The sequence below is a fragment of the Amphiprion ocellaris genome, chromosome 12, assembly GCF_022539595.1.
Source record: "Amphiprion ocellaris isolate individual 3 ecotype Okinawa chromosome 12, ASM2253959v1, whole genome shotgun sequence".
NCBI lineage: Eukaryota > Metazoa > Chordata > Actinopteri > Pomacentridae > Amphiprion > Amphiprion ocellaris.
Window position 1 is genome coordinate 8,258,823 of NC_072777.1, and position 27,948 is coordinate 8,286,770.

Here is a 27,948-nt window from a genome sequence, read left to right on the forward strand (position 1 = left end):
GAAAGTCAATCTTGTGCACAGGAAAGGTGCTCAAAAGCTATTTTTATTAAATTATTATTTTATTAATTAATGAAAAACAAGGATTTTAAAACGAAGAAACCACAGAGGAGACAACATGGACATGACCTGAGAGGTAAAACTCGGGGGGAAGTTATTATTCACGGTTTTACCACCTTGCAGCCCGTTAAGCCCACAGCTTTGACTGTAAGGCCGCAGGCAGGTTTGTGTTCCTCCGACAGAGTGGCGCCTCCCTCAGAGACGATCTGTGCAGTCGGAGCTCCAGCGGCTCTGCGGAGGATCAGGATGCTCTTCACGTCCTCCTCCTCCTCCTTCTCACCGACACACACCATCTGAAGCCCCGGAGCCGCTCCTGTCTGCAGATCCGGACCCGGCTCACCCGCAGAACCGGATCCAGCATCCCGGGAGAGAGACGCCGGATTAGCATGTGATCGGGGCGCTGATCGGGGCGCCAGGCGGGGGTGGTCGTGGAGGGGGTCTGGACGTGGAGCAGCCAGCGCTCGTGCGTCTGACCACGAGTTCGTGTTTGTTTACGAAATAAAAGCGCTAAAAAAATAAATAAATAAAAAAGAAGAATAAAAATGTCGGATCTGTTCTGGTTGTGGCTCCCGAAGATTGAGGCTGGAGGCGGACTGAAGCTCCGGAGCGCCTGAACGCAGCACCGGCAGCGCGCACAGCTCCGGATCCGTTTTTATCTCTAATCACCGTGTCGTCGTTCACCTGCGCGCTCACCTGAGAGGACACATGTCTCAGATGCACCATGCGGCTCTGGACCAGCAGCAGCAGCAGCAGCAGCAGCCGGGTCAGTACAACCAGATCTGCACCCGAACCAGCAGCTGCGGGTCACCGGCCCCCGCAGAGGGCAGCGAGCCGTCCTCCTACCCGGGCCACAGGAGCCGGACCCCCCGCAGGAAGTGGCAGGTGTTCCCGGGGAGGAACCGCTTCTACTGCAACGGGAGGATCATGATGGCGAGGCAGACCGGGGTCTTCTACCTGACCCTGGTGCTCATCCTGCTCACCAGCGGCCTCTTCTTCACCTTCGAGTGAGTCCAAACACACTTCAGGCTGTAGTCTCACATTTACATGCAGCTTTTGTTAAAACAAACAAACAAACAAACAAACAAACAGCAATAACATGTGACCCCAGATGACCAGACAAAGAAACTGAAATACTCCCACTGCAGCTGCAACGAAACAGGAAAAAGGTCCTGTTTTATGTTTTTGTGGTCCATTTGTGTCTCTTTGTGGTCACTTTGTGTTGTGGTCGTTTTGTGTGTTTTTATGGTTATTTTGTCTCTTTGTGGTTATTTTTTGTCTCTTTGTGGTTATTTTGTGTGTCTTCATGGTTGTTTTGTGTATTTTTGTGGTTATTTTGTGTCTGTGGTTATTTCATGTGTCTTTGTGATTGTTTTGTGTGTCTTTGTGGTTATTTTGTATGTCTTTTTGGTTATTTTGTGTGTTTTTGGGTTATTTTGTGTCTCTGTGGTTATTTTGTGTTTTTGTGGTTATTTTGTGTGTCTTTGTGGTTACTTTGTTTCTCTTTGTAGTTATTTTGTGTCTGTGGTTATTTCATGTGTCTTTGTGGTCGTTTTGTGTCCGTTTGTGGTTATTTTGTGTGTCTGTGGTTATTTTGTGTGTCTTTGTAGTTGTTTTGTGTGTCTTTGTGGTTATTTTGTGTGTCTTTGTGGTCATTTTGCGCATTTTTGTGGTTATTTTGTGTGTCTTTGTGGTTGTTTTGTGTGTCTTTGTGGTTGTTTTGTGTGTCTTTATGGTTATTTTGTGTTTTTGTGGTTATTTTGTGTGTCTGTGGTTATTTCGTGTGTCTTTATAGTTGTTTTTGTGTGTCTTTGTAGCTGTTTTTGTGTGTCTTTGTGGTTATTTTGTGTGTCTTTGTGGTTATTTTGTGTGTCTGTGGTTATTTTGTGTGTCTTTGTGGTTATTTTGTGTGTCTTCATGGCTGTTTTGTGTGTCTTTGTGGTTCTTTTGTGTGTCTTTGTGGCCATTTTGGGTGTCTTCATGGTTGTTTTGTGTGTCTTTGAGCTGATTTTGTGTCTGTGGTTAATTTGCGTGTCTTTGTGGTTAATTTGAGTTTCTTTGTGGTTCTTTTGTGTCTCTATGGGTATTTTTGGTGTCTCTGTGGTTGTTTTGTCTGTTGTAGATCATTTGTGCGTCTTTGTTGTTATTTTCTGTGTCTTTATGGCTGTTTTGTATCCATTTGTGGTCATTTTGTGTGTCTTTGTTGTCATCTGGTGTGTCTTGTGTCTTTGTATTCATTTTGTGTCTCTGTGGTCGTTTTGTATATCTTTGTGTTGTGGTTGTTTTCTGTCTGGTTGCTTTGTGTGTCTTTTGGCTTATTCTGTGTCTGTCTGTGGTTGTGTTGTGTGTTTTTATGATTGTTTGCTGTGTCTTTGTGGTTATTTTGTGTGTCTTTGTGGTTGTTTTGTGTCTCTCTGGTTGCTTTGTGTATCATTTTGTTATTTTTGTGTCCATCTGTTGCTGTTTTGTGTGTCTTACTGGCTGTTTGCTGTGTCTTTCTGTTTGTTTTGGGACTCTTGGTGGTTTGTTTGTGTCTGCCAGTCAGCGTTTTGCGTCTCTTTACAGTTCTTGTGTGTCTCTCTGATCACTTTGTGTGTCTTTGTGTTTGTTTAGTGTCTTTTTGTGTCTCTTTGCGTCTTTAAAAGTCTTGATTTATGCATTATGTATTCTTCATTCAGTCTGACTGTATTAATAAATATACAATTTTCTTCAAATGATTAAAAAATAAATTATTATTCAAATAGTTGCCAGTTATTTTTCTGTTGATTGATTAATGCATGACTCAGCTTGAGGGCTGAGAGTAAAATATACTCAGATTGAGTTTAGAGTGACGTTATTGGAGCCAAATTTTAGAATTTCATTAAACTGTTTCCAGAGTTTTAGTTTTTGCTTTGTGAGCTGTTTCCAGTAATTTAATCCAAATAAAGTGGAATTTGATTTCAGCTTTAGAGGAAGACATTAACTGACTGTAATAGGTTTATTTTTACACACTGCTGCATCAGGACTCACGAGCGTTTCTGTTCCCGATGCTTTTATTTTAGCAAACACTGAGAGTTTCTCTCCTGAATCCATCTGTGAAGCATCGAAGGACTTTCATCTTGTACATCTGAGCTCAGTTATTGTCCTGATCTCATGGTCTAGCTGTGGTTTGGTCTCCAAGTAGTCGCTTTGCGTGTCTTTGTGGTCTTTTTATACTTCTTAGTGGTTCTTTTGTGTCTCTGTGGGTATTTTTTTGTGTCTTTGTGGTTGTTTTGTGTGTCACTGTAGTTATTTTCTCTGTTGTAGCTAATTTGTGTGTCTTTGTTGTTATTTTGCATGTCTATGTGGTCATTTTGTGTGTCTTTATGATAATTTTGTGTCTTTGTGGTCGTTTTGTGTGTCTTTGTGGTCATTTTGTGTGTCTTTGTGGTCACTGTGTGTGTCTTTGTGGTTATTTTGTATGTCTTCGTGGTCGTTTTGTGTGTCTTTATGATCATTTTGTCTTCGTGGTTGTTTTGCGTGTCTTTGCGGTCATTTTGTGTGTCTTCGTGGACGTTTTGTATGTCTTTGTGGTTCTTTTGTGTTTCTTTGTGGTTCTTTTGTGTATCTGTTGTTGTTTTTTGTGTCTTTGTGGTTGTTTTTCATGTCACTGTGCTTATTTTGTGTCTTTGTGGTTATTTTGTATGTCATTGTGATCATTTTGTGTGGCTGTGTGCTTGCTTTTTGTATCTTCGTGGTCAGTTTGTGTCTCGCTGTGCTTTCGTGTCTCCAAGTAGCCGCTTTGTGTGTCTTTGTGGCCATTTTCTGACTGTCAGTGGTTCTCGTGTCTCTTTGTTATTGCTTTGTGTGTCTTGGGGTTCATTTTGTGTCTCTGTTAGTGAAATTTTGTGGCGTACGTTGTGACTCTTGTGGCCTCTGAGCTTGTGTCTGTACAAAAACATTTCCTTCTGTGGAAAGAAATCATCGTTACACATTGATTTGATTGTATTATAAATCTCTGACTGGATTCCACCTGCATTTCTCTATAAGGTTTTATGTTCTGATCTCTGGAGACGTCCTTAAACTGAATGAAGTCACTGCTTTGTGTGCGGAGTTACTGGATGTACCTGATGTCATTCAACCTCCTGAGTCACAGAAACCTCTAAATCTAACTACACCGTCTCTGTGTTGTGGCTGCAGCTCTGACAGGAATGTAAATTGTTGTTTTCTGCTGGATTTTCCTGCTCGCCGATTTTCCGCCCTCTGGTTCGTTTCAGTGGATTTACTCCCAACCAACGCAGCGACACAGAAACCAGGTGAATCTGTGTTGGCTGTGATCAGGTTCAGGTTATTTCTGCTTGTCCTGAACTTCACTCCTGCTCTCTATAGACCACTTCTGTACCTGAGACGACGCTGTGGACAGATTAGTCGAATGAGTTAGTTGTTAAAATGGTAGATTGAGTTTCCTGTGATTTATTCATGTCTTGTTTCAGTTCACAGCCAACAGTCCAAAAGGTGTTTGGTTTTAATAATCGTTATAAAAATGTTTTTTATCAATTGTAGGACTTGAAGTGTCGCCTGTTATTTTGTGTGTCTTTGTGGTTATTTTGTGTGTCTTTGTGGTTATTTTGTGTGGCTTTGTGGTTGTTTTGTGTGTCTGTGTGGTTGTTTTGTGTGTCTTTGTGGTTATTTTGTGTGGCTTTGTGGTTCTTTTGTGTCTCTGTGGGCATTTTTTGTGTATTTATTATAAAATGTCTCAAACAATGAATGTTTTCTTGAGTGAAGTTTCAGATTATTTTATTATTTTTACTAATCGATTCAGTGAGTCACAGTTTTGGCTGTGAATCTGAACATATTTGGGTTTTGACACATCGTCGGATTCTTTTAAATTGTCCTGGAAACATCCATGTCGTCTAAGTCCTTCAGTTTGTGTTAAAGGGGTTTCAGATGAATGAAGTGCACAAAATAAAAGCTTCACTGCAGTAGAAGTGAATAAAGATCCCTACCTGAGAATTGCCTCAATTAGCCCCACAAGATGCTACAGCGTTATCTGGGTCCAAATTTACTTTTCTTTTTTCCTCAGATGTGTCATTCAGATATGTTTTAATGGCAAACTGTTAAGAAAAAACTAAACTAAAAGGACAAATAAAAACAGACATTTTTTAAATGAGACATTAATTTAATTGCACTAAAAACTGTTGTTCAGAATCTTTCATTATGTATTTTTTCATAGCATAGTTCTTTTTATATGTCAAAAAAAGTCCCCAAACAAGTTCTCAGAGCCCAAAGGGACATCTGGAGGGTTTATTTAGTTTTTTTTTTCTCCTTCCACATTCTTCACTGCAACTTCCTAAACACAGCACCCCAGTATTTCCCGTTTCCACGGTAACTGTTTCCTGCAGTTCATGTCACTACGGTAACAGCAGGAGATTGAAACAGAGGAGGGTAGGTAAACCTGTGACTCAGTTTCCCACATTTTTAAGGTGATAGAAATGTGTATGACAAGGCAGCTGGGTGGAAACTAAGTAGCAACGTTTATTTCTCCATTATGGATTTAAAAAAAAAAAAAAAGCATTATTCTACTTATTACACTCATAAAGCTCTTTTAAAACCAGTAACTTCATTTCAAAAGGTGATAATCAGCAAACAGCCTAGAAATATTTTTTAGATTTATTTGGTTTTAATTTCATTTTCAATTTGGTTTTCATTGCAAGCTGAGACAAATCTTATTGAATAGTTTGTTTATTTGAAAAACATAAATTGCAAAACTGATTATTATGAAATGTTGCATATTTTCAAGTACTTTTTACTTTATTGCACATTGGGCTTATTGACCAATTATTTTTGAGAGGTATTAAGCTCCAGTCCAAACAAACTGGGCAGCGCCAGATAAATGATTGCTTCAGTACAAATAAGGAATGGTCAGTAGATCACATAATTTTTTTTTTATTTTTAAAGCTGGCCTTGGCAAATCTTCACCAGTTAAATAAAATTATCTCCAGAACAGAAGCTACTTTGTCTCCAGTCTAATCAAATATTACTCGGAGTTCCTCAAGGCTCAATGCCAGGTCCTCTGGTTTTTATAATTTACATAGTAAATTATGTTTAAAAAAAAAAAAAAAAAACTATCAACAGACATAATTATGCAGATGACACCTAACTTTACCTGCTTAACAATTCTCTGAAACTGAAACTAAAATAATTTTATTAATAGGTAACATGACAAAGTACTAAAAAGACTTTTTAAAATCCCCTCAGACACTGTGTGTCAAAGTCAAACAGCGTGACAGCAACAACTCTTTAAATCTGGACATTTGAAAAACAAGTTAACATATGAAGAAAGAGTGCCTGATGTGCAGCCCTGTTGTTTTTGGCCGCCTGCTGTATTTTTATTTCCCTGAACAAACACATGCAGACTCCTGTGATTGGCTGAGACCTTCAGTTTGTTTCTACTGTCCTCTCTCTCTCTCTCTCTGTGTCTTCAGCTGTCCCTTCCTGGCGTCCAACCTGACCCCGGCCATCCCAGCAGTGGGCGGCGTCCTCTTTGTCTTTGTCATGGGGATGCTGTTCAGGGCAAGTTTCAGCGACCCCGGCGTTCTACCCCGAGCCACGCCAGACGAGGCTGCTGACCTGGAGAGGCAGATTGGTAACCATGGAGAGACACACATTAGAGATTAGAAATCAATTCTTCTGTGAGGTTTTTTGTGTGGTTTTGTTGCTCTGGAAGCCGTGTTTCAAGGAATAACATCTGTTATGCAGACTTGAATAGAAATTTGACGCTGAAAGAGCATGCAAGAATACTGAATAAAAACAAAAAAGTACATAATATTTATAAGGTTGGTGATTATCTAATAGTGGCGTGTGCCAGTCAGAAAATAATATTAGTGACAAATAATGACAAAATATAAATATTGTATGAAACAGTATGTATAACTGATTTTTTAATGTGTGTGTGTGTGTGTGTGTGTGTGTGTGTGTGTGTGTGTGTGTGTGTGTGTGTGTGTGTGTGTGTGTGTGTGTGTGTGTGTGTGTGTGTGTGTGTGTGTGTTTGTGTGTGTGTGTGTGTGGCTTTCTATGTATATATATGTATGTATATATATGTATGTATGTGTGTATATATGTGTTTGTGTGTGTATATGTATATATATAGTAACACTGAAAAACTGCATTTGAAAAGTAAAACGTGCGGTGTAAAAAAATATCATTCATTAAAAATAGTGAGTGAAAAGTTATATTTACTTGAAAACATGTTAAAAAAAATAAGGATGATAAGATATTGATTGAAAAAATACTGCATAAAAGAAACAATGCCAATATGTGCTGATGTGAAACGTAACGTAAAAAATTAAAAGCAACTTTAATTTTAAAAAAATGTCCAATATTCCAGTAATATAAACAATATACTGTTACAGTAGTATATTTTAGAAATGTGTTGTTTGAAAAATAATTATTAGAAAATAATTAATCAATACATTTGATTAAAAATAGTTTCTGAAAGCATTTGATGTAAACAGTTACCCTGATGAAATACATGTCAAAAATAGAAGTGGCAAAAAGTATATATAATAAAAAATTGTAAAAAATTCTGATTGTATGACAATGAGAATGGTAATAGCAAGGTTTATTGAAGCCAGTAACCTTTGCTGCAAGCTAATTTTCACCATTTATAGCTAGTGTCAGCTGAAAATACAGCCAAAAGCCAAATTTATTGTGTTATTTCATCAACGTTTTATCATTATTATTTTTGTCATTATGACTTGTAATATTATATGGCTGTCATTACTGCTGGCTTTACTCACATCTGCCCACTCTTCGTTTCCATTTTGTCTGTGCAGGTTTTCCTCTAATCAGAGTTAAGAAACTGTAAATCAGCTGCAGACTAATGCTCGCTAATTATACTGAGTCATCACAGAAAGCCGTTCACCACCTCCTCCAGTCGCTGTGTGTGTGTTTTTATAAGTGTGTGTGCTCGGTCACATGTCATCTCTTCACTTTCAGGCTTCCTCTATCTGCCTTGGCGAATCAGTCGTTTCCACAGAAACTGACTGATTGAAGCTCTGATATATTTTCAGAACCCCATTATTATCTTTTCTGCTCCTCTGATTAATTAATTAATTTTCATCCTGGATGCCGAATCTGTGGAGTGACAAGAGAATGACCAAATTTGGGCATCGCTGTGGATGTTAAACACGCTGAGCTCAGTGTGTGTGACATGTGGAGGAAAGATAGAAATAGAAATGGCAGGCAGTTATTTTTTACTGTGTTTTGTTTGTTTTGTCTGATGGTGGTCAGGAATTTATTCTGTGACGCACAGCTTGAAATAACATCCTAACTTCCTGTCTGACAAACAAAAAAAAAAGAAAAGCAATCCCAAAGTCACATTTGCATTTTTGTAAATTCTGTAATACCATAAAATGATAAATGTAATGACAAATGTGAAAGCTTTACCAGATTAACACAGTTCAGTTCAGTTTAGTTTAACACTGTTTTATTTATATTGCGCCAACTCACAGCATAAGTCAGGGCACTTGAACGAGACTCAGGGAGGGCAGTAATCTACCTCAACCAGTTCGGGGTGGGGGTAAACCACAGTGGTGAAAAAAGTTTTCAGACACCCTTAAAATTTTACACAATCTCAACTATTACCGTGGAATGTTTGTGGAAAAATCTTTTTTGTGTTTCAAGAGGTGTGGCTGCATTAGACAAACAAATACAAATGATATTATTTTTTTTGTGTGTAATGTTTACAAGAAAAACTAACAAAACTAAATTCTACCAAAATGACCCAATACTAAAAATGTCAAATTTTTATGGAACCAATCAATTTTAAGTATTTAATGGCTTTTTTAGGATTTGTTTAGTTTTATGACTGTGATTGTACTAAAAGACATTGCACTTGAAGAGTGCACTAAGATTGATTCTTAATGCGATATACATACAAATGTATGGGGTATCCGAAAACTTTTTTCCACAAGTGCAGATTACTTGATTTTTATATCTGAAATGAACTGCAGTTTTCCACTGACCAATGGGTAAGCAAGAATACAAGAACTAATAGGGTTCAATTTTAGCAAAAGCTTGCCCATTAGTGCTAATCAGAGCGTAAATTATAATGAAATAATTATAAATCATATTAAAGGAAGTCAGGTTGCATTCTTGTTTTTCTAAAATGGACAAAAATACTAACTTTATTGCCTGTCAGCTGTTTTTATTTCCTGTGTTCTGCCATACGATCAACAATTTTTTTTTTTTTTTTTTTTGAGGATAAGCTTTGCTTTATGCTATCGTTAGCATGTATTAGCCAATCCAGCAACTGTTAGAACATTAACTATCAGTTGTGTGTTTCCAGACTCAGCGGGCTGTTCCAGACCTCCGCCTCGTACCAGAGAGGTCCTCATCAACGGACAGACAGTCAAACTGAAGTATTGCTTCACCTGCAAAATCTTCAGGCCGCCTCGAGCGTCACACTGCAGCCTGTGTGACAATTGTGTGGGTCAGTGTGTGTCTCCGTGAACCTTGAGGTGTATTGCTGTTGCAGGACATCCCTTAGGACAAAGCTAATGTTGCTAGCATCACTCACTCAACTTGCACAGTTCTGCAAATTCACAATTGTCACCAGTTATAATTACACCTTTAGATGGACACGATAGCAGTAAAACATTAACAAAAGCTTTGACTGTTTGGTTTCAAAGTGATTGGAAGTTTTTGTTTTAATACAATGAAGCTCTGATCCTTTTTTTTCTCCCTTAGAGCGTTTCGACCATCACTGTCCCTGGGTGGGGAACTGCGTCGGACGGAGGAACTATCGTTTCTTCTACCTGTTCATCCTCTCCCTCTCCTTCCTCACCATCTTCATCTTCGCCTTTGTCATCACACATGTCATCCTCAGTGAGTAACACTGCTGCCGCCTCCACACACTGTTTCTGCTGTGATTCACTTATTGCTTCCTTTCTAAGACTTCCCTGCCGCACTCATTCTTTACCTCTCTAAGTCATTTTGAAATTGCAATACACTCGAGTCTTTCCTGTGAAACACTGGTACACACCTTCAGGTCTTACTCTGCTGGTTTTTCAGAGTAAAAACAGACAAAAGACTATTGACATACAAAAGAAAGAAAGAATAAAAGTAGAAAATGCTGTGAAACAAAATAAAGACACAGATTAAAATACAACAGCAACACTTAGAACTTAAAATTCTTTATAAGCTGATAATTCTTAGACCCACATTTGTGCGATACAGACGTTGGTTTTGGTTAACGAGCACCTTGTTTTTAGATGGAAACAGATTGTCGACGGCAGTGTTCATGAGATTCAAAAAGAGGTGAAGAATGTATTCTGACTTTATCAGTCAGACTTAAAGTGTAAGAAACTTTTTATCCAAGTAGAATTTAGCACAAAGTGCTTCACACACACACACACACAGGAAAAAAATGAAAATGAAAACAAATTCCAAGGAGGCAGTTGCAAAGTCTGCAAGCTCTGACTCCTTAAGTTAAAATTTTACCCGACTGGCAGATATGTTGTTGAAAGGTCTGAGATGTACCTTAGGCCACCTCACTTGGATGATGTTGGGATATCCCTATCAAGTTGTTTTTTTTTTTTTTGTTTGTTTGTTTTTTTTTACTGCCAATACGATCCAAGTCATTCAAAATTAGCATCTGCAGAATTGATGAAGTTTGAGGATTTATGAAATGATGTCATGACTAGCAGGTTCATGGTGGACAGGAATGACTGCACTGTTAAGTTGACAACATTAATAAAACTGAGGTTGGTGTCAGTCTTAAGTTAGGGGTTGGTAACATTTGCGCCAGTTAAAAGGATCAGTTATTTGCAGGTTTCATTGTAAACGAAATCCTTAACGCACGAAAATATAATTGAAATCATTGAGGATCACAGCTGAAATAGAGATGGGTATTGTTTACATAAAAGTGAAAACTAAAGTTGTCCTTTCTAAAAGAGGTTCTCTAGATAAGTATTGAAAATAGAACGGGGCTGAGTGAGGAACCTTATAGAGCCCACAAAGCAACTGTGGGATAGCAGACCAACATAAAAAGACAAAACATCAAACATTAAGTGACTATGAAGAATGGCTGCAGGACCTTTTTCACATCTGTGCTGAGGGACCCATTTTCTCATAATTTGCTCCTTCATAGACCAATTTTTAAATCCAGGAACCAACTTCCCTGTTGACTCATTTTAGATCTCCGAATATATGTTCACAGCTGTCCAAGATTGTTCGTTTATATTGATGAGCCTACGAAATTTCAGGACTACCTTATTTCTCAAGTTATGGCACATTCCTCCATAGATTAATGCAACGAAAACAACACAACCCCATTCCTCTTTAACAATTTTTACCTCCAACATTGATGTTACCTTTGACCCCAGATTTTACACAAGGTCAACTCAATCAATTTTCACCACTTTAAAAAATAATCAGTCATTCTGAAGATCCTCAGGCTTTGGGCATTTGGTAAATTGAGGCTGAATAACCTGGTGGGTAAACTTGTTCTACTTCAGGCCTGTTTGGGTCTCTGCTTTGAAGTCTGTGCATTGTAGCTTTGCGGCAGCTTCCTAATCTGTGTAATGGATGAAGCAACGCTCGGCCATTGATCGTCCGCAGCCCCACCCACTGTCATTTGATTGACAGGCTGTCAGAGGGAGGCTGAGGCTGCAGTCTGTTCCTACTTCCTGTCATCGATCAATCAGACCAGAGCGAGACAGAGAGCTGCACGTCATATGAACTCTGCTGAATGAGACTTAAAACAAAAACCCGATAGCTGAGAGAAATCAAGCAATCACACTGAAATTATATCACGTATGATTCGGTTTGACTACTTTACATACAGATGGCCTCAGTTTTGGGCTTTTTCAGTCTCATTAGTGTTTTCGTTTGACCTCGTGGGTGTTTTAACTTCTGTCAGGCTTTTTGATTGTTGGGTCTCGGACTTGTCTCAACCTGAAGTGTTGTTTGCCTCCTTGTCTCAGCTTTAAAGATGACTTGACTCAGACTTATCATGGATTTCTGTTGGTCAGACTGTTCGGTCTCTGATCTGACTCACTTGTAAATGTTTTGCATTCTCTCAGTCTGTGTTTTCTTGGACTTGTGGGTGCTTTGACTTGTTTTGGTCTTGTGGGCATATGTACTGTTTTCTGTCCGATGACTGACTTTGCTTGGACATGTCTCAGCTTTGTGGATGATTTGACTTGTCTCATCTGATTTGTATTTAACTGGAACTTGACTCAGTCTGGTTGGTATTGTGACCTTGACATGTCTTGGTTTCTTGGGAGTTTCGAGTTATCTCAGTCCTGTGATCAAACCTTTCCTTGTCTGATTGGACTCACTCATGAATGTTTTGTCTGTCTTGTCCTGGACTTGAATTTTCAGGGGTGTTTTGACTGGTACTTATTGATCTCATGGACAAATGGGCTCCATTGACTTATCTATGTCATGGGTGGTTTTCCTTGGGTATGTTTGACTTGTCTTTGACTTGTGATTCAGACTTCTCTGCCTATCTTAAATGTTTTTACTTGTCTTGGTGCTTTGACTCAAACTTGTCTTGAACATGGGGCGCTTCACATTGACTCAGTCTGGTTTGTATTTTGACTTGTCCTTCTCTCGGCTTGTTACATGATTTGCCTGAGCCATGGGAGTTGTGGATTATACTCAGTATACGCTCTCAATTTGACTTGTCTTGGACTCGTGACTGCTTTGACTCGTGCTTGTTTTGGTCTTGTGGATGTATGAACCGGAATTTATCAAGTCAATGGATTTGTTTAAATGTGTCTCTGCATCATGGGTGTCTAAATTTCATGATTTTAAAGCTCTTTTGACGCTAATTTGTCATGGTGTTCTGGGTGTTTTTGGTTGAACTTTTGCTTTTTAACTTGGTCTTAAAGAGCAGCACGATCACATGTTGACTCTCCTCAGGTCTCTCCTCAAGTTGCATTTCGTTGAAATTAGCTTGAGCGTGGCTGCCTGTAAGGAAATTTAACACTGATCATTGATTATATATTTCAGGATCTAAAGCCGCCTGCCGATTCTTTCCTGTCATGCTCATTGACCTAGTTCTCTGCTCAGGCTGCTGATGTTGTTTTCCTGCCCTGCAGGTCCAAACTGTCAGAAAACTGGAGCCTTGAGCTGCTTTAAACTAAAACTCTTAACAACCAGCAGACTGTCTGAGATAAACCCGTGCCTTCCTCTGAACACTACGCTGCTTGTTTGCTGTTTTTAGCAGCGGAGCTATAAAAAGATCTGGCGGTGTCATGACTTTGATCTACAGGATGTAAATTTAGAGAGCAGTAACTGTCTACTCTGAAGACTTCAGCTCATTATTGTTTGTTTACTCTTGTTGCTGGTAATGTTTACTCGTCAGGAAGTTTTCTGGTTTATCTTAGCGTGTCTTTAGGATAACATGGCCCAGTCAGATGTGGAGTTATAATTGGAACCGATTCATTCACCACCACAAACTTTAGCTGTGATTTTCTTAATTGAGCCATTTTTGCTTTACTCCCCTTTTTGATGCTGTGTTCTTGTATTTGTTTTCAATTTATATCTCAGCATCTTCAGAGCTGAGAGAATAAATAAAAACAGATGTTGTGAAATGTTTACATTGAAGTTGCTGTACACTCAGATTAATGCTGACATTGGCATGCCATCATCGAAACGTTAGCATTCACATTTAACTAGTAAATGTTGCATGTCAGCATGCTAATGAGCTAAAAGCGAAATGATAAAAAGTTATGCTGTAACATATTAAGCTAGCTTGTTAAACAGTTTATGTCACCATGCTAATAACATCATAGTGAAATGCTAAATACTTAGCGCTGCCTAATCATTGTTTATACTAGCACGCTATGTCATTACTATCTCATAAATGGTAATGTTCCGTACTGATACACACTAAACAGCTGCAGGTCAACATGCTCAAATGAGAAATGGTGCTGATATCGTCACGCAAAATGCTAGCCAGCAAATATGTTAATCATTATATGACAAATTGGGACGTGTAAAACTTGGCATATTAACAGTCAGACACTTAATGTTGGCTTAGTAGTTTAACATTGTATGCAAAATTATTGCTAAACATTTTAGCATGTGGCCCTGCAATAGACTGGTGACCTGTCCAGCTTGACCCCTGCCTTTGCCCTAAGTCAGGCTCCAGCCCCCCCCCCCCGACCCTAGTGAGGATTAAGCAGTGCATTGATAGTGGATGGATGGATTATAGCATATGAACGCACTAACCATGCTTAACATTACAAACTAAGTTCTAGCTTGTTAATATGCTGTCATTAGCATTTAGATCAAAGGCTGGGTTTGAAAGGTGAGGCCAATGTGGAAATGCCTTAAATCTGCTTTCTTTCTAAGAGCAAGCAGAGGGGCAACTACTCTGGGTGCAAAATAAATTCTGATTGCATAAAAGCACTCCTTACTTGATTTGTTATCTCAGTAGATATATTCCTGATGAGGTTATGATCTCAATCGCTAGTTTCAAGTCTCCTTTAATTAAACATGATGTTCACTTTGTAAATTTTGGCCCTGTTTAGAATACAATAGATGGCTGTGTGTGATGTTCTGAGTCAGATTCACTCCGCACATCGGTTTCAAACGACCAAGATGGTGATGGTCAGATATCAACTCAAAGCTTTAAAGTGGTAGTCCACAAAACAGCAGGTGATGTCACAGTCGCTAAGTCTTTTTTTCTTATGCAGTATATGATTTACACAGTTTATCTGGTCCCACCTTGAGCACAGATTTAATTTTTCATCCTAGTAGGGGTAAATATCTTATAGGTCAGAGCTGGTTTATATAACCTTTCTGTGCTGCTGCTGTAAAACTTAATCCTACTTTTATATATCTTGTCCTGACGAATAAAAAGCTAAACTGAGTAATCTAACTCTGTTTCTTGTCTGTGTGTCTTGCAGGATCAAACCGGACAGGTTTCCTGAGCGCGCTCAAAGACAGCCCTGCCAGATATCCTTTACTGTGGAGAATTCACGGTTAAAAAGCTAGAATGACTTAATCACCCCACAGTATTTCACCACAACTATGGTTAGATTAACCTCAAAAGATCCCCTCTGGGAAAAACTTTGTTGTTGGACCCCATTATACAAGTGATTTTCATTATTTCCCCCGTCATCCAGAAACTAGACAATCCTCTAGAGCTCACATGGAACACTATTGATAGTAAGTTAAGTAGTTTTTTTTAAGCAAAACTGTCATCCCTCCCCATCCTCCAACTCTTCAGATGTGAATCTTTGCTCAAGTTCCAGTTTTTTATTGTTATAAATTCAGACTCTGGCATTCTTTGACTGATGGGCAGACAAAAAGAAAAAAAGCAAAAGCAGTATGTTAAACTGCCTTTAAATACAGTCCGCAGCATACAGAGAAAATCAAACAGAAGCACTAATTCCCCTCATGCACCCCCTCTCTGTAGTGTGTTTCTGATAAATCCATTACTCACGCTGTCACCAGCCACAGGTCAATATGTCCCATAATGCACCACCAAGGTCAAACTAACTGCCCTTGTCACACACTCACGCACGTATTTACATTCAGCTCCACGCAAATTCTTCTGTCTTCTACTTGTTTCTACTACAAGCAAATTGTTAGTGACAGTCAGGGCTCATCCATCTCAGTGTCCATGGATCCAGGCACCAGATATGAATCACAGTATTCACATTAAATGAAAACACTGTAGTGGACTGTAGAGTCGGTGGTTCAAAATATCCTTAGAATCAAAGAGCGGAGTTTGTCCTTGACTCTGTTTTGCACCGTCCTGGAGGTGGTGGTGTGTTTCTTCTCTGTTTGGTCCATTGTGGGCCTGTCAGGCTTCCACACCTACCTGATCAGCTCCAACCAGACCACCAATGAGGATGTAAGTATATTTATTTGGGCCTAAAACTGTAGTCGAAGGACAAAAAAAAGAGAAAAATATTGTTGGTTCTAATGCAGTGGACAAACACTCCTCGTTATGTCTGTCCTGATGTTGTCCTGGTCTGATCTGGTCCAGATTAAAGGGTCCTGGTCCACCAAGCGAGGGAAGGATAACTACAACCCCTACAGCTATGGAAATATCCTGACCAACTGCTGTGCTGCCCTGTGTGGACCTCTGCCGCCCAGGTCAGTAACATCATCTGCACCACTATATGGGTCTAAAATCAGGACTAAACCGGACTAAAGTCTGCTGTGAAATTAGGACTAAGTTTAGCACTAAACATTAAAAAAGTCAGCGCTGACATCAGGACTAAACACAGCTTAAGTTGGCAGTGAAGTCAGGATTAAACTAGACTAAATTTAGGACTAAATTCAGAACTAAACACAAGACTAAAGTCAGCACTGAACTTGAGACTAAATGGGACTAAAGTAAGCACTGAAGTCAGGATTAAACAAGACTAAATTCAGATTTAAGCAGCACCAATATCAGCACAAACTCAGGAATGAAGTCAGCAATGAAACTAGGACAAAATTCAGTACTAAACTCAGGACTGAAGGAGTAAAGTCAGCAGTGAAAACAGGACTAAACTCAGGACTGAAATCAGGACTAAAATAAACCCTAAACTCAGGTCTGAGGTCGAGACTAAATAGAGCTAAAATCAGTACTGAAGTCAGGATTAAACAGGACTAAATTCAGATTTAAGTAGCATTAAAATCAACACAAACTCAGGACTAAAGTCAGCACTGAACTTGAGACTAAATGGGACTAAAGTAAGCACTGAAGTCAGGATTAAACAAGACTAAATTCAGATTTAAGCAGCACCAATATCAGCACAAACTCAGGAATGAAGTCAGCAATGAAACTAGGACAAAATTCAGTACTAAACTCAGGACTGAAGGAGTAAAGTCAGCAGTGAAAACAGGACTAAACTCAGGACTGAAATCAGGACTAAAATAAACCCTAAACTCAGGTCTGAGGTCGAGACTAAATAGAGCTAAAATCAGTACTGAAGTCAGGATTAAACAGGACTAAATTCAGATTTAAGTAGCATTAAAATCAACACAAACTCAGGACTAAAGTCAGCACTGAACTCAAGCCAAAGTCATCCATACACCCAGGACTAAAGCTGACAGACAGGACTAAACTCAGGACTAGACTCAGGACTAAACTCAGCACTACACTCAAGACAAACTTCAGTACTGAAATCAGGACTGAAATCAGGTCAAGTCAGCCATGAATTTAGGGGATTTACAATCTTCTACAACCTCTTATTCTCTCTTAAAGTTTACATCAACATCACCATAAAATCGCAATTTCACGTTTAATAGATCAAAGAAGACACAGAAAATGTATTTCAGGAGTCTTAAACATGTTTTACTTGTATTCACAGTTAATTCAGATTCATTTGTTCTTCCAGCTGCAGGGCTGAAACTCAGTCGACTGAATCCAAGTTATATCACATGACTCACAGCTTTTCTGCTTAAAATATTAATATATTACCTAATATTTAATTAGTTTACAGACAGCCAGCATGCTGTTTATCTTGTCCTTTTTGACAGCATGGTGCTGAAACCTGAAGTGTTTAAAATATTAAGTAGACACTAATTGAATTAACTCATTAATAGCATAGTGTTGAGAAATAATCTCTGGCTGAACCGCAGATTATATTTCAAACTGCAAACAATCCAGAACAAACACGTTTATCTTTCACTTCCTAGTGTGTGCCTGAAAACTTTGGCTTCGTTGCTGCTCCTTTTGTCACATCTGCTTTATGTTTCTTTCGACTGGCTTCTGAGTATCAAAATATATAAAATGTCAAACTTCAAATGTGCCTCAGGCCATAAAACTGTCTAAACCATTCTTATTTCACTCCTGTCTTCCTCTGTGTTTATTTTCTCTCACTCTTTCCATCATCACCTTCATTCTTCCTTTCTGCCACCCCCACTCTCAGCAGACGGTACGTTCCTGTGTTTAATGAGGACAGTTTTCAGCTGAGACCTTCCTTGAAGTAATTACGCTTCTTCTTTTCCCTTATCCTCGCCTTCAGAGTTTCTTATCTCTCAGCTTTACTTCTCTACCATTTACCCTGAAAAATCTATCAAAAAAGCGATCAAAGTCAGGGTATGGATTGCAGCAGTTTCTACAGTTGATCATGTAAGCCTCCTGCTCTTTGCTTTCATCAGCTCTTATGTTTCTCTGCACACGACTCCTGTGTCATATATCATCATTACAGAGGCTGAGGGAGGACCAGTCCGTCTGTAGACCTGGGTGGTGATTCTGAGACAGTTTGCCGATAGTCTTTATTGCTTTGTCAAAGCAGCTGATTAATACTGTTTCACCCACTGGGCCTCAAATTAAATGGCAGCCAGGTTGAGCTTTAATTAAATGAGGTTTGGTTGTGAAAACTGAGCGAAAGTGTGGTTTTCGGTTGGATTTTTTTTTTTTTTTGCAGTTTTTGTCATAGTATGCATATGTGCATGCCAAAAATATGCGGACAGTTTAATATTCTCTCCGTATGTGACGGATTAACATGCCGCTGTACCACCATGATGCGTTAATGTGCTGCTGAAACAGCCTCCAATTTTTTGGTGTCAGTCTTTTCCACAGATTGAAGAGCATTCATGAAGTCTAGCACCGAGACTGGGTGACAGGTTCTGGATCACAATCAGAGATTTTATTCATCCTCAAGGTGTTGGATTGGGTTTGAGGGTCGAGATCAGGACTCAGGGCAAGTTTATTTACTGCTTTGTCAAAGCAGACGATTAGTAGTGTTTCACTAATGGGCCTAAAATGAAATGGGAACAAAGTGACGCTTTAATTAAACGAGGTTTGGTTCGAACAGCTGAGCAAAGCAATGGATTTGGGGTACATTTTTTAGTTGCATGATGGCATGCCAGCCGCACGCTGACAGCTGAATATTCTGTCATGGTGACTACATCACCGTGGGCATTAATTGTAACAGCCTCCCATCTTCCAATTTCCATCCAAAAAAGCATCAGTGATTCTGGCTGACACGATCCGGCTCACAGTCGGGGTTCCAGTTCATCCCACAGCTGTTGGATCCAGTCGAGGTTGGGACCATGTGGTCGCCAGACTAAGTTCTTTACGCATCTGTCTCTGTTGACACAAAGCAGTAAAGACACTGTTGTCAATATTTCCCTGCATTTTAACTAAGAAGCTTCAGATAAACCAGGAGAAACCGACCAAATCTGCACATAAATGTGTCGACTGGGGTGGCTTCATACTTATAGCTATATAGTATGTATATATTGGTTCTTATATTGTGATTGTGTTTCTGTTTTTATTGTCTGTTCTGAACAGTTTTACGCTTAAATTCCATTAAATTTGCACATTTATTTCTTCTTGCACTGATGCAATTTCAGACTCCCTCATTTTTGACATTAGATCCAAGAGCTTATTTTGTGAAAAACTTAGGATGTATTTTAGCCTTTTTTAAGAGATTTTGGAGCCAAGCATTCTTTTTCATTCTTTAGTAAGGTCACTTTGTTCTTCTTTATATTGATATTCATTGTCCAAGGCTTTTAGGGAGATTTATAAATGCAGTAATTTATGGTAATAAACTTAATAGTACAACAGTCTTCAACAGTCTGTCAATTTAATTCACTTAGGCCATTAACTGTGGTTCTGTGATGCTTATATGAGAACAGAGCATTAAATGTGAAAAAAAAACGCTGAAATAGGGAGTTAAATTTGTATTTTATTACTGTTTCTAATAAAAAATGTAATATTTAGTTATACTGTAATTGTGATTGCATTGTGTTCACCCCACTCACTTATGATTGCCTGACTGTTACAGCAGATTGCTTGTTTGATTATTGATTGATTGATGGGTCAGCTGTGGCCTTCTGGGGGTGACACAGATAGAACAAACCTCTTGAGTGATTTTTGAAAATGATGCTGGTCAGAGAGGGTGCTGCCGGGGGCTCGATATGAGAGCTGTGTTTTGAAAGTAAAAGCTTGGTGTCAGTCGAAGAGGGGAGGTTTGTTTTCCAGGGCTGAACATATGGAGATCCATTACACAGTCTGCTTGTTAGTTCATGGCTGGCTGGTGGCAGCTTATTAACATGTCGGCTGCACCTGCTGACACTTCGACAGGTGGTAGCATCCATCTGCATGCACCCACACACAGGAAAAGGCTTTTTAGGTCAAGCAGCAAAGGAATCGCAGACGTCGGGGGTTCCTGCTGGCAAAATGCACGTCTTTTATCTCAACTGATTGACTTTTATTCAGAGTTCAGTTTGAACAGAAATGGAAATGCTTGTCGTAACGGTTTTAACTTTTGAGCACAATGTGCCATTAATTCACCCACACAAGCAGAAAATGATTAAGATACTTTATTGATCCTTTGCAGGAAACGACTTTGTCACAGCAGCAGTTTCCCACACTGAACATGAATAAAACATTTCTGGCACAAAAACTATTCTAACGTACTGAAGAGCGAGGTAATAAAAATATTTGTGACATGTAGTGTTAAAATATTCAGGAGATAAAATATGCAGTGTGCAAACTCTAAGAAAAAAAAACATTCATGTGAAAAACAAAATACAGTGTAGAAAAGATGACTTGCATATTTAAAAATGTTAAGATGTATACATATATTATTTAGTCTTTAACTGATGGTGCTCTGCTGAATCACCTCTAAGGTGTAAAGTAGGTGTGAACGATTTCTCAAAACTCACTTCTGTTTTGAGAACAACCTCACCTCTGTAACTTTCTGAATAGTGTTTGTTTCAGTCCTGATGATGGAACTGGCCTTCCTGATTAGTTTATTAATCCTGTTTTTGTCTGCTAAGGGACCACTGTCTCCCCAGTATCAAAGAACATAGTACTGGCCACTACAATCGAGTAGAGGGTGCATACAAGAGGTCTGCGGGTGTTAACAGACCTCAGCCATCTTATAAATAACAGAAAAGACACTTTTACTCCTCCTTACATAGCGCCTCTATATGGGTGGGCCAGTTCAGTTTGTTATCCAGCTTTACTCATAGGTATCTGTAGCTGGAGACGAGTTCTACCTCAGTATCTGAAACAGTAACAGGAGCTGGTTTGGGCATCCAGTTAGCAGTGAATGAATGAGACCCCTCACGAGGCTTAAAGATCCATGTTTGTTGTCTTTTTGTCCATCTTTAGCGTCATTTTGCGCATCTTTGTAGTTGTTTAATTCCACTACATGATCAGTTTCTCTCTTTTTCTTGCAATACCATGATTGACCTCTGGAAAAATTAACAGCAGGGCTGAGATGTGCTCTTGAAATACATGTATGATGACAGTATCTGAGTGTATATTTCATAATCAACACTTTCATATCATATAATATGCCAGAAAGAAGATTAGGTATATCCCAATGTACAGCATGTCAAATACAGTATGCCAAAAACACCCGACACCCGTGTAGGTTTTGCAGTATGTAAACCAGCATGCTTTCTTGCATATTCCAAGCCACAATCTTTTGCGAAGTTAAATCTCATGTGAGTATCAACAAGCCTGAGCCAATTAAAGTTCCCACGCAGGTGACAGCTCATTTCACACAGCAGACTGCAATAGCCAAAGTTTAACGCATATTATTTTAAAAGAAGTATTATGTTTTAGTTGTATGCAAACTGTGTAAAGCAGTAGATTTTTTTTAGGGCAGCTGTAGCATGTACTGCAAGTAAAAAGAAAAAAATATGTGATTTGGAATGCACCTTCATCAGAGGTGTGTTTTTGAACACTGTATAAAACTACGCTAATAGCTTGAATCTATGCTAAGCTACGCTAACTTTAGCTTCTGTCCTTTAATGCACAGTACCAAGTTATATCAGTAACTAGGTGTTTGGGTCCCTGCACTGTGTATATCTGCTTTTATATTGTGTATCTGTTTCCTTTTTTTGCCGGTGAGGCTGGAATCTGAAGCGAAGTGACTCATCTCCATCTCTCTCTTCTGTGTCCCAGTTTGATTGACAGGAGAGGTCTGATTCAGTGTGACACACCACACACCGTCTCCCAGTCTAATGGGACCAGCAGCAGCTACGCCTCCACTCAGCTCCACAGTCACATGGTAGGTGGAGGACACTGCCGATCGATACCGACACATCAGACATCATGTGAATCATCGGAGCATGGAGGGAAGCTGCAGTCACATCACATCTGTCTGAAGTCTGCGTTGATGCAGCATCAGGATTGCAACAAAAAAATGCTTTTTGTAATGCAGCAAGTTAAGTCAACGCTGCTTTTTACCACTCTTCATAATAAAATCAAAAACATTCGATATAATAAAAAGATACAACTGGTTCCAGTGGTGTTAGATTGAAAAAAAAAAATATCTATAGTTATATTTAAAACTAGATTGTGTTGTTCGGCAGCTGATTTAGAGTTGATACGAAACAACTTATGAAGAGAGTGATTGTTTTTCAGTTTTAAAGATATTTATGAATTAATCAGTACCTAATGAAATTGACACAGTATCTGACACTTTGTATGTTCTCTGTTAACTAATCATTTTCTGCTGCATTGTCTTGATACCAGCAAGGTGCTAGTTGCTTCCAAAACTACTGAAAGTCCATCGTTTTTGACACCAAATTTGATACCAAAAAGCAAATAAAAATGTCAGATTGATGTATTAGAAACATAACTTCATTAAAATGACCTGCTGCTCACAAAGTTATATGTTGACAGACTTGAACAGTAATGATGGTGTCCAATCGAGTAGCACCAAGCTAATTTTATGAGCTATCACTGCTTTATCCTAAAGAAGATAGCATAAACTGTAATGTTAGGCCAAACAAGATAACATTAACTTGTTGCTTAGCCTAACAAGACAATGTTGGCTGGGGCATTAGCCTAAATTAGATAACATTAGTTGGTGTGTTAGCCTATAAAGATAAAATAAGAATGTGCATTAAACAGGCTCACGTTAGCCACGACATTAGCAAAAACAAGATAACATTACATGCACCATTGCCTTAAACAGGAAAGCACTACTAAACGCTATTAGCCGAAACAAGACAAAGTTACCTGATACATTAACCTGAACAAGCTAATATTAGCTGGTTGGTTAGTCTACCCAGGATGACATTAGCCTGAACAAGCTAATATTAGCTGGTTGGTTAGTCTACCCAGGATGACCTTAGCCTGAACAAGCTAATATTAGCTGGTTGGTTAGTCTACCCAGGATGACATTAGCCACTACGTTAGCCTGAACAAGCTAATGTTAGCTGGTTGGTTAATCTACCCAGGATGACTTTAGCCACTACATTAGCCTGAACAAGCTAATATTAGCTGGTTGGTTAATCTACCCAGGATGACTTTAGCCACTACATTAGCCTGAACAAGCTAATATTAGCTGGTTGGTTAGTCTACCCAGGATGACATTAGCCACTACATTAGCCTGAACAAGCTAATGTTAGCTGGTTGGTTAATCTACCCAGGATTACTTTAGCCACTACATTAGCCTGAACAAGCTAATATTAGCTGGTTGGTTAATCTACCCAGGATGACATTAGTCACTACATTAGCCTGAACAAGCTAATGTTAGCCTTTGTTAACATTGCGTGTGGTGGACCAGAAAGATTTCAGCATGCGAACTCTGAACATGTTGTCAGTGTAAAGTAACAACTGAAACTCAGCTTGAATTAGCTGTACACGAGTTTGGCTGTCTTTTTTTTTAGAGAAGCATTGATCAATTTAAGGTGTTTCCTTCTTTAATGTTCTTGAACGACATTTTTTGTTATCTGACTTTTAGTCAACTGTAACTTATAACCTCCGATCCTCAACTTAAGCACTAAATATGTCCATACAGGACCCATGGTGTTGTTGCTATTGTCTTTTTCCTGCTGTACAGAGCTTCTCATTTGTGATCCATCAATTATCAGGTTGTTCTACATTTGTTCCTCAGTAGCGCTTTGAGTGTTAACCTCTTCAGGTGGATATTGAAGTGAAAGATCAAATGTTTGGGCAGTTCACAAGTTGCTAAATACATAAATGAACAATATTTTATCGTTATGTTGGTAGAAAACACGATCCGGTCTTTCCATCAGAATGTGTCTGCTGTTGTAAATTAGCTGCATAACTGAAGCTTCAACGTTCTGAATGTTTTCTGAACCCTCAGTGTGATCAGGATCAGTGTATCCAGAGCACCAAGTTCGTCCTCCAGGCTGCAGCCACCCCTCTGCTGCACAGTGACCCTGTGGTTCTGGCCCCTCTGCCGGGGAAGACCACCACGCTGGGGGGCCCCTGCGCCTACCTGGCCCCCACCCAGCCATCCCTGCCGTCCTGCGGTGGAGACGTCCTGACCCTGAGGGACGCCGCCGTCGACTCCCACTGCCACCACCACCTCCACCACCATCACCACCATCACCACCACCACTTTGTCAGTCCAGAGGAGACGCCCTGCACCACGCCGCAGGGCGCCCTGCCCTGCCCCGCCCACCTGCACCTCCACCCCCAACCTCACCCGCCTGTCCCCTCCCCTGCCGCCCTGTACGACCCCGCCAGTCAGGACGCTCTGCATGAGGACTCGGTGAGAGGGCTGGTGAAGCTCAGCTCCGTCTGAACAAACCACTTCTTTCATTCGATTTCAGTTCGACTCATCTGACTTCAATGTGACCTTTGATTTTAATAGTTTTCCATTTGTCCGATTTTATATACACCCTCAGTTTTGAAGAAAAAATCCTGGGAATTTAAAAAGCAAAGTCATTATATTGTAGAAAAATAAATGACTCAGTAGCACACGCTGTTGTGCGGATTAAAAAAACAGAACAAATGGAAATGTCATCAGTGAATAAATGAAGCCTGACACTTTTAAACGTACTCTGACGCTTCCAGTGAACAGACAAAATGTCAAATAAGCTCCGAGTAACATCTGAGTTTTGTTTTGATGGAAACTTAATGTGTCAATTGGCTAGTTCTTCTTTTTAACTGCAAATCACCCATGTTATGCAGTAACAGTGCATCTCTCTGAAATATAAATGAAGAAAATCTCCAAATTACTTTGACAAGCCAAGAATTGTGTTCAGGAACAGAATCATTATTTTCTTCATGACAAAGTTTTGGATTTTATTTGCTTTTTTAAAACCCCATGGAGTTCATCTTGGTTCATTTTTGTCAGCTTTTAAACAAACAAAAATGTATGATATCTTTATTTTAAACACAACTGTAAAACTTTGATACAAAAAAATTACACGGGCGCCTCAAAAAATTCACAAATCCTTAGTCTACTAAAATACAGTTTTCCAAATTATTTCCACAGACTGTACCGGCATATAAAAATGGCTGCCATATTGCACAAAAGTGAAGCCACAATTTGACAGAAACAGGCCATGCTACTTTCAGCCAGTGACTGGAGGGTGATATGAAGATTGAACACCTGATCATCTTCTGGACAATATATTAGTGACTGCTGGCTGTCTAGCTAGCTACATATTGCCTCTTTTCACCCATAGACTGGTTGAGGTCATAGTTTGGTGTTGATGGTGAAGTCGGAGGCAGGATCTCATACTATAGCTGCAGATTATTGGAAAAAACTGGCATTGTGATGTTTTGTTTTTAGTAAATATAGCAACTTACCAACTGCAAGGTACAGTCTGGTCCACTTGTTCAGGACTGCAACATTGTCTTTATACAGGCTTAACGTCTCTCAGTCATCCAATGCTTCACTCGTTACCGTTGTGGTTTTGTCACATGTATGATCATCCAGGGAAATACCAGTTTGCAAACTGTGACTTTTCAGTTGTTAGTCCTTCTTAGTGCGGGGAGCAGTAAGACTGTTGCGTCACTCTTATGTCCAGCTGGACCAGAAGCCTGTTGTGGCTGCATTATATCCACTTGTGACAGCTCTGTTTCAACTTGTGCCTTGCATTTTTCAAACAGCTCTGAGACGGAAACTTGAGAAAGACAGGTGTGTGGTGATCCTACTGCATGTCGAGCGACCGGATCACGCTTTAAAACAATTTTTGGTAACCGTTAATTGGTATCATGTATTGCAAGATGAAAAGTTGCCTCATCAGTGATTTCTGCTGTTTTGAACCGTTCTCAATTCAGATTAGTTTTTTGCTTTGAATAACATTGTGGTCTGGCTTTACATTCATCATACTGAGCTTTGTGTTGCGGGTTTAAATGATCGAACATATTAGGCAGCAATTGCAAGACAGACTACGTAGTTGTGGTCAACTTCGTCTTTTCTGTGTTGCATCTATTTTTGCAACCAAATCCTCCTTTTCAGGGTTTCTCTCCTGTTGCTCATTCATTTTGCTCTGGAGCCTGCATGTCAACAAACTCTGTTTAAAGTTTAAAAAGTCTTAAATCAGAGTAAATGTTCTATCAGACAGACTTCTCTTGTAGGTTAGTCAAGTTTTCCTTTTGTATCCAGCATATCGCCGTCAATGCTGAAGCGATGTTTCATGCAGCTCTACTCGATGCATACCAAAACAAAATAGCCGCCAGTTTCTGACATTTTGTCTTCCCCTTTGTTCTGTTGTCCATCTATACATACAGTCTGTGGTTTTTACACACAAATACACAGTAGAAACTGTCTGTTTACATGTAAAGTGATTTCTTCCCTCACAGTTTTGTGCCTGCAAATCACTAAAAATATTAACAGTTTACGGCTTTAAACATTTCTTTCCTTTTCTTAGCTCGTCTCTACATAATGTTTATGGACTCCAGAGGGTTTTAAACAGAAATAATACAGTATTATAAATGTTCTGACATATATTCATTTAGTCTGAATCGCTTTACCTTTTCAGCCTCGTTCACTCCCAGTTAGTCTGTTTTTTTTTTTTTACCTTAATGTTTTGACTCTGCTTTTGTTCATGTCCCTCTTTGGTCCTGATGAAGTCAAATTTCTGCTAAAACAGTGAACATTTAATCCACAATAAGCTACTTCAGTGCCAAATGGACGTCCGCCTCCAGCTGCAGTCGGATTGGGACCAAAACCACTGACTTTTTTGTTTTTTGCTATTACAAATCAAGTGATTGATCCAGGACGTTTGATTGTTTCCTGTGGGAGCTGACGGAAACGGCATCGGTCTTCAGGTGTTTGTTGGATTCTGTGGATAAAAACACGAAGCAGGAGTGAGTTTTCCAAAAACCTGAATGGATCAGTTTGTGTCGAGCAAAGCAGCAACACTGCCAGATGTTCAGCTGGAGTTCACCTCTTTAAATAATCTGACTTACTTTTTTTGTTATATGTCACTGTCCTCTTTTATAGACAGGTTTCTGGTTGAAGAAGGAGCCAGCGAGATGAACTAAATCTGTCTTTATTTCACACAGCATAATTTAGAAACGTTTTCACAATATCATAATAGTTTGTGTGTGCACATCTTTACTACTTAGACATAAGGCAACTGGATGGAAACCAGTTAAATGGCTGTTTACAGGTGAATTTGTATAATCATTCCCAAAACCAGGTCTGTGCTTTTATTCTGAAGGTCACATGCATATTCCAGATCCTGTCCTTCAAATTTCACAGTTTGTAAGCAGTTTGTTGATTTCATGCCGACATTGTTTGCAATAAAAGATCCTCAGGAGGCTGTGTCAAAGTTAACTGGACTTTTACACTGGGGAAAAAAAAAAGATTTGGGGTTCATTTAATAGAATTTTGTTGGTGGCAATTTTGAAAAAGTTTTGAAGCTGCTTTAGGTTTTCATTTTCACGTTGGGATATAAAATTAAAATTTTAAAGATCAAAGACAACTTTTGGGGCGATATTAGAAGTATCAACCTCAATATTTCTATTATCCTGATTACAGTTGTGCTTGTGATGATTATTTTTTCGCCGTTTCTTAGAATAACAATCGGTAACATCAGCTACTGTTCCACCAACATGAACCGCTTTCCAACAGCAGGACCAGTTTTATACTAGTAGACCACTCTGGGCTCCGACTGTCACAACAGTATGTAATTTTAATGCCAAAGATGTCATTTCAATATATTTTATGTGAAGTAATATTAAATCGTTGTCAATACAGCAGAAACGTGTATTACAGCTTCCACCCAAGCAGC

The 27,948-nt window shown here is 39.3% G+C and overlaps 1 protein-coding gene across 1 annotated transcript; it reads left to right on the forward strand.

Annotated features, from left to right (window-relative positions):
- The first annotated feature begins 181 nt into the window (after positions 1 to 181).
- zdhhc14 (zinc finger DHHC-type palmitoyltransferase 14) lies at positions 182 to 27,474 on the forward strand. The gene is made up of 9 exons (XM_023289162.3): positions 182 to 1,061; positions 6,498 to 6,658; positions 9,362 to 9,505; positions 9,763 to 9,900; positions 14,937 to 14,985; positions 15,787 to 15,889; positions 16,025 to 16,134; positions 21,902 to 22,007; positions 24,057 to 27,474. Exons 1-9 carry the CDS (start codon positions 763 to 765, stop codon positions 24,498 to 24,500), a joined length of 1,554 nt encoding a protein of 517 aa, XP_023144930.2. The 5' UTR covers positions 182 to 762; the 3' UTR covers positions 24,501 to 27,474.
- Positions 27,475 to 27,948: the final 474 nt, after the last annotated feature.

Coding starts and splice junctions, on each gene's coding strand:
- zdhhc14 (XM_023289162.3), top strand. CDS start 763: ATGTCTCAGATGCACCATGCGGCTCTGGACCAGCAGCAGCAGCAGCAG. Junction 1,062..6,497: donor GGCCTCTTCTTCACCTTCGA/GTGAGTCCAAAC, acceptor CTGTGTCTTCAG/CTGTCCCTTCCTGGCGTCCA. Junction 9,506..9,762: donor CCTGTGTGACAATTGTGTGG/GTCAGTGTGTGT, acceptor TTTCTCCCTTAG/AGCGTTTCGACCATCACTGT.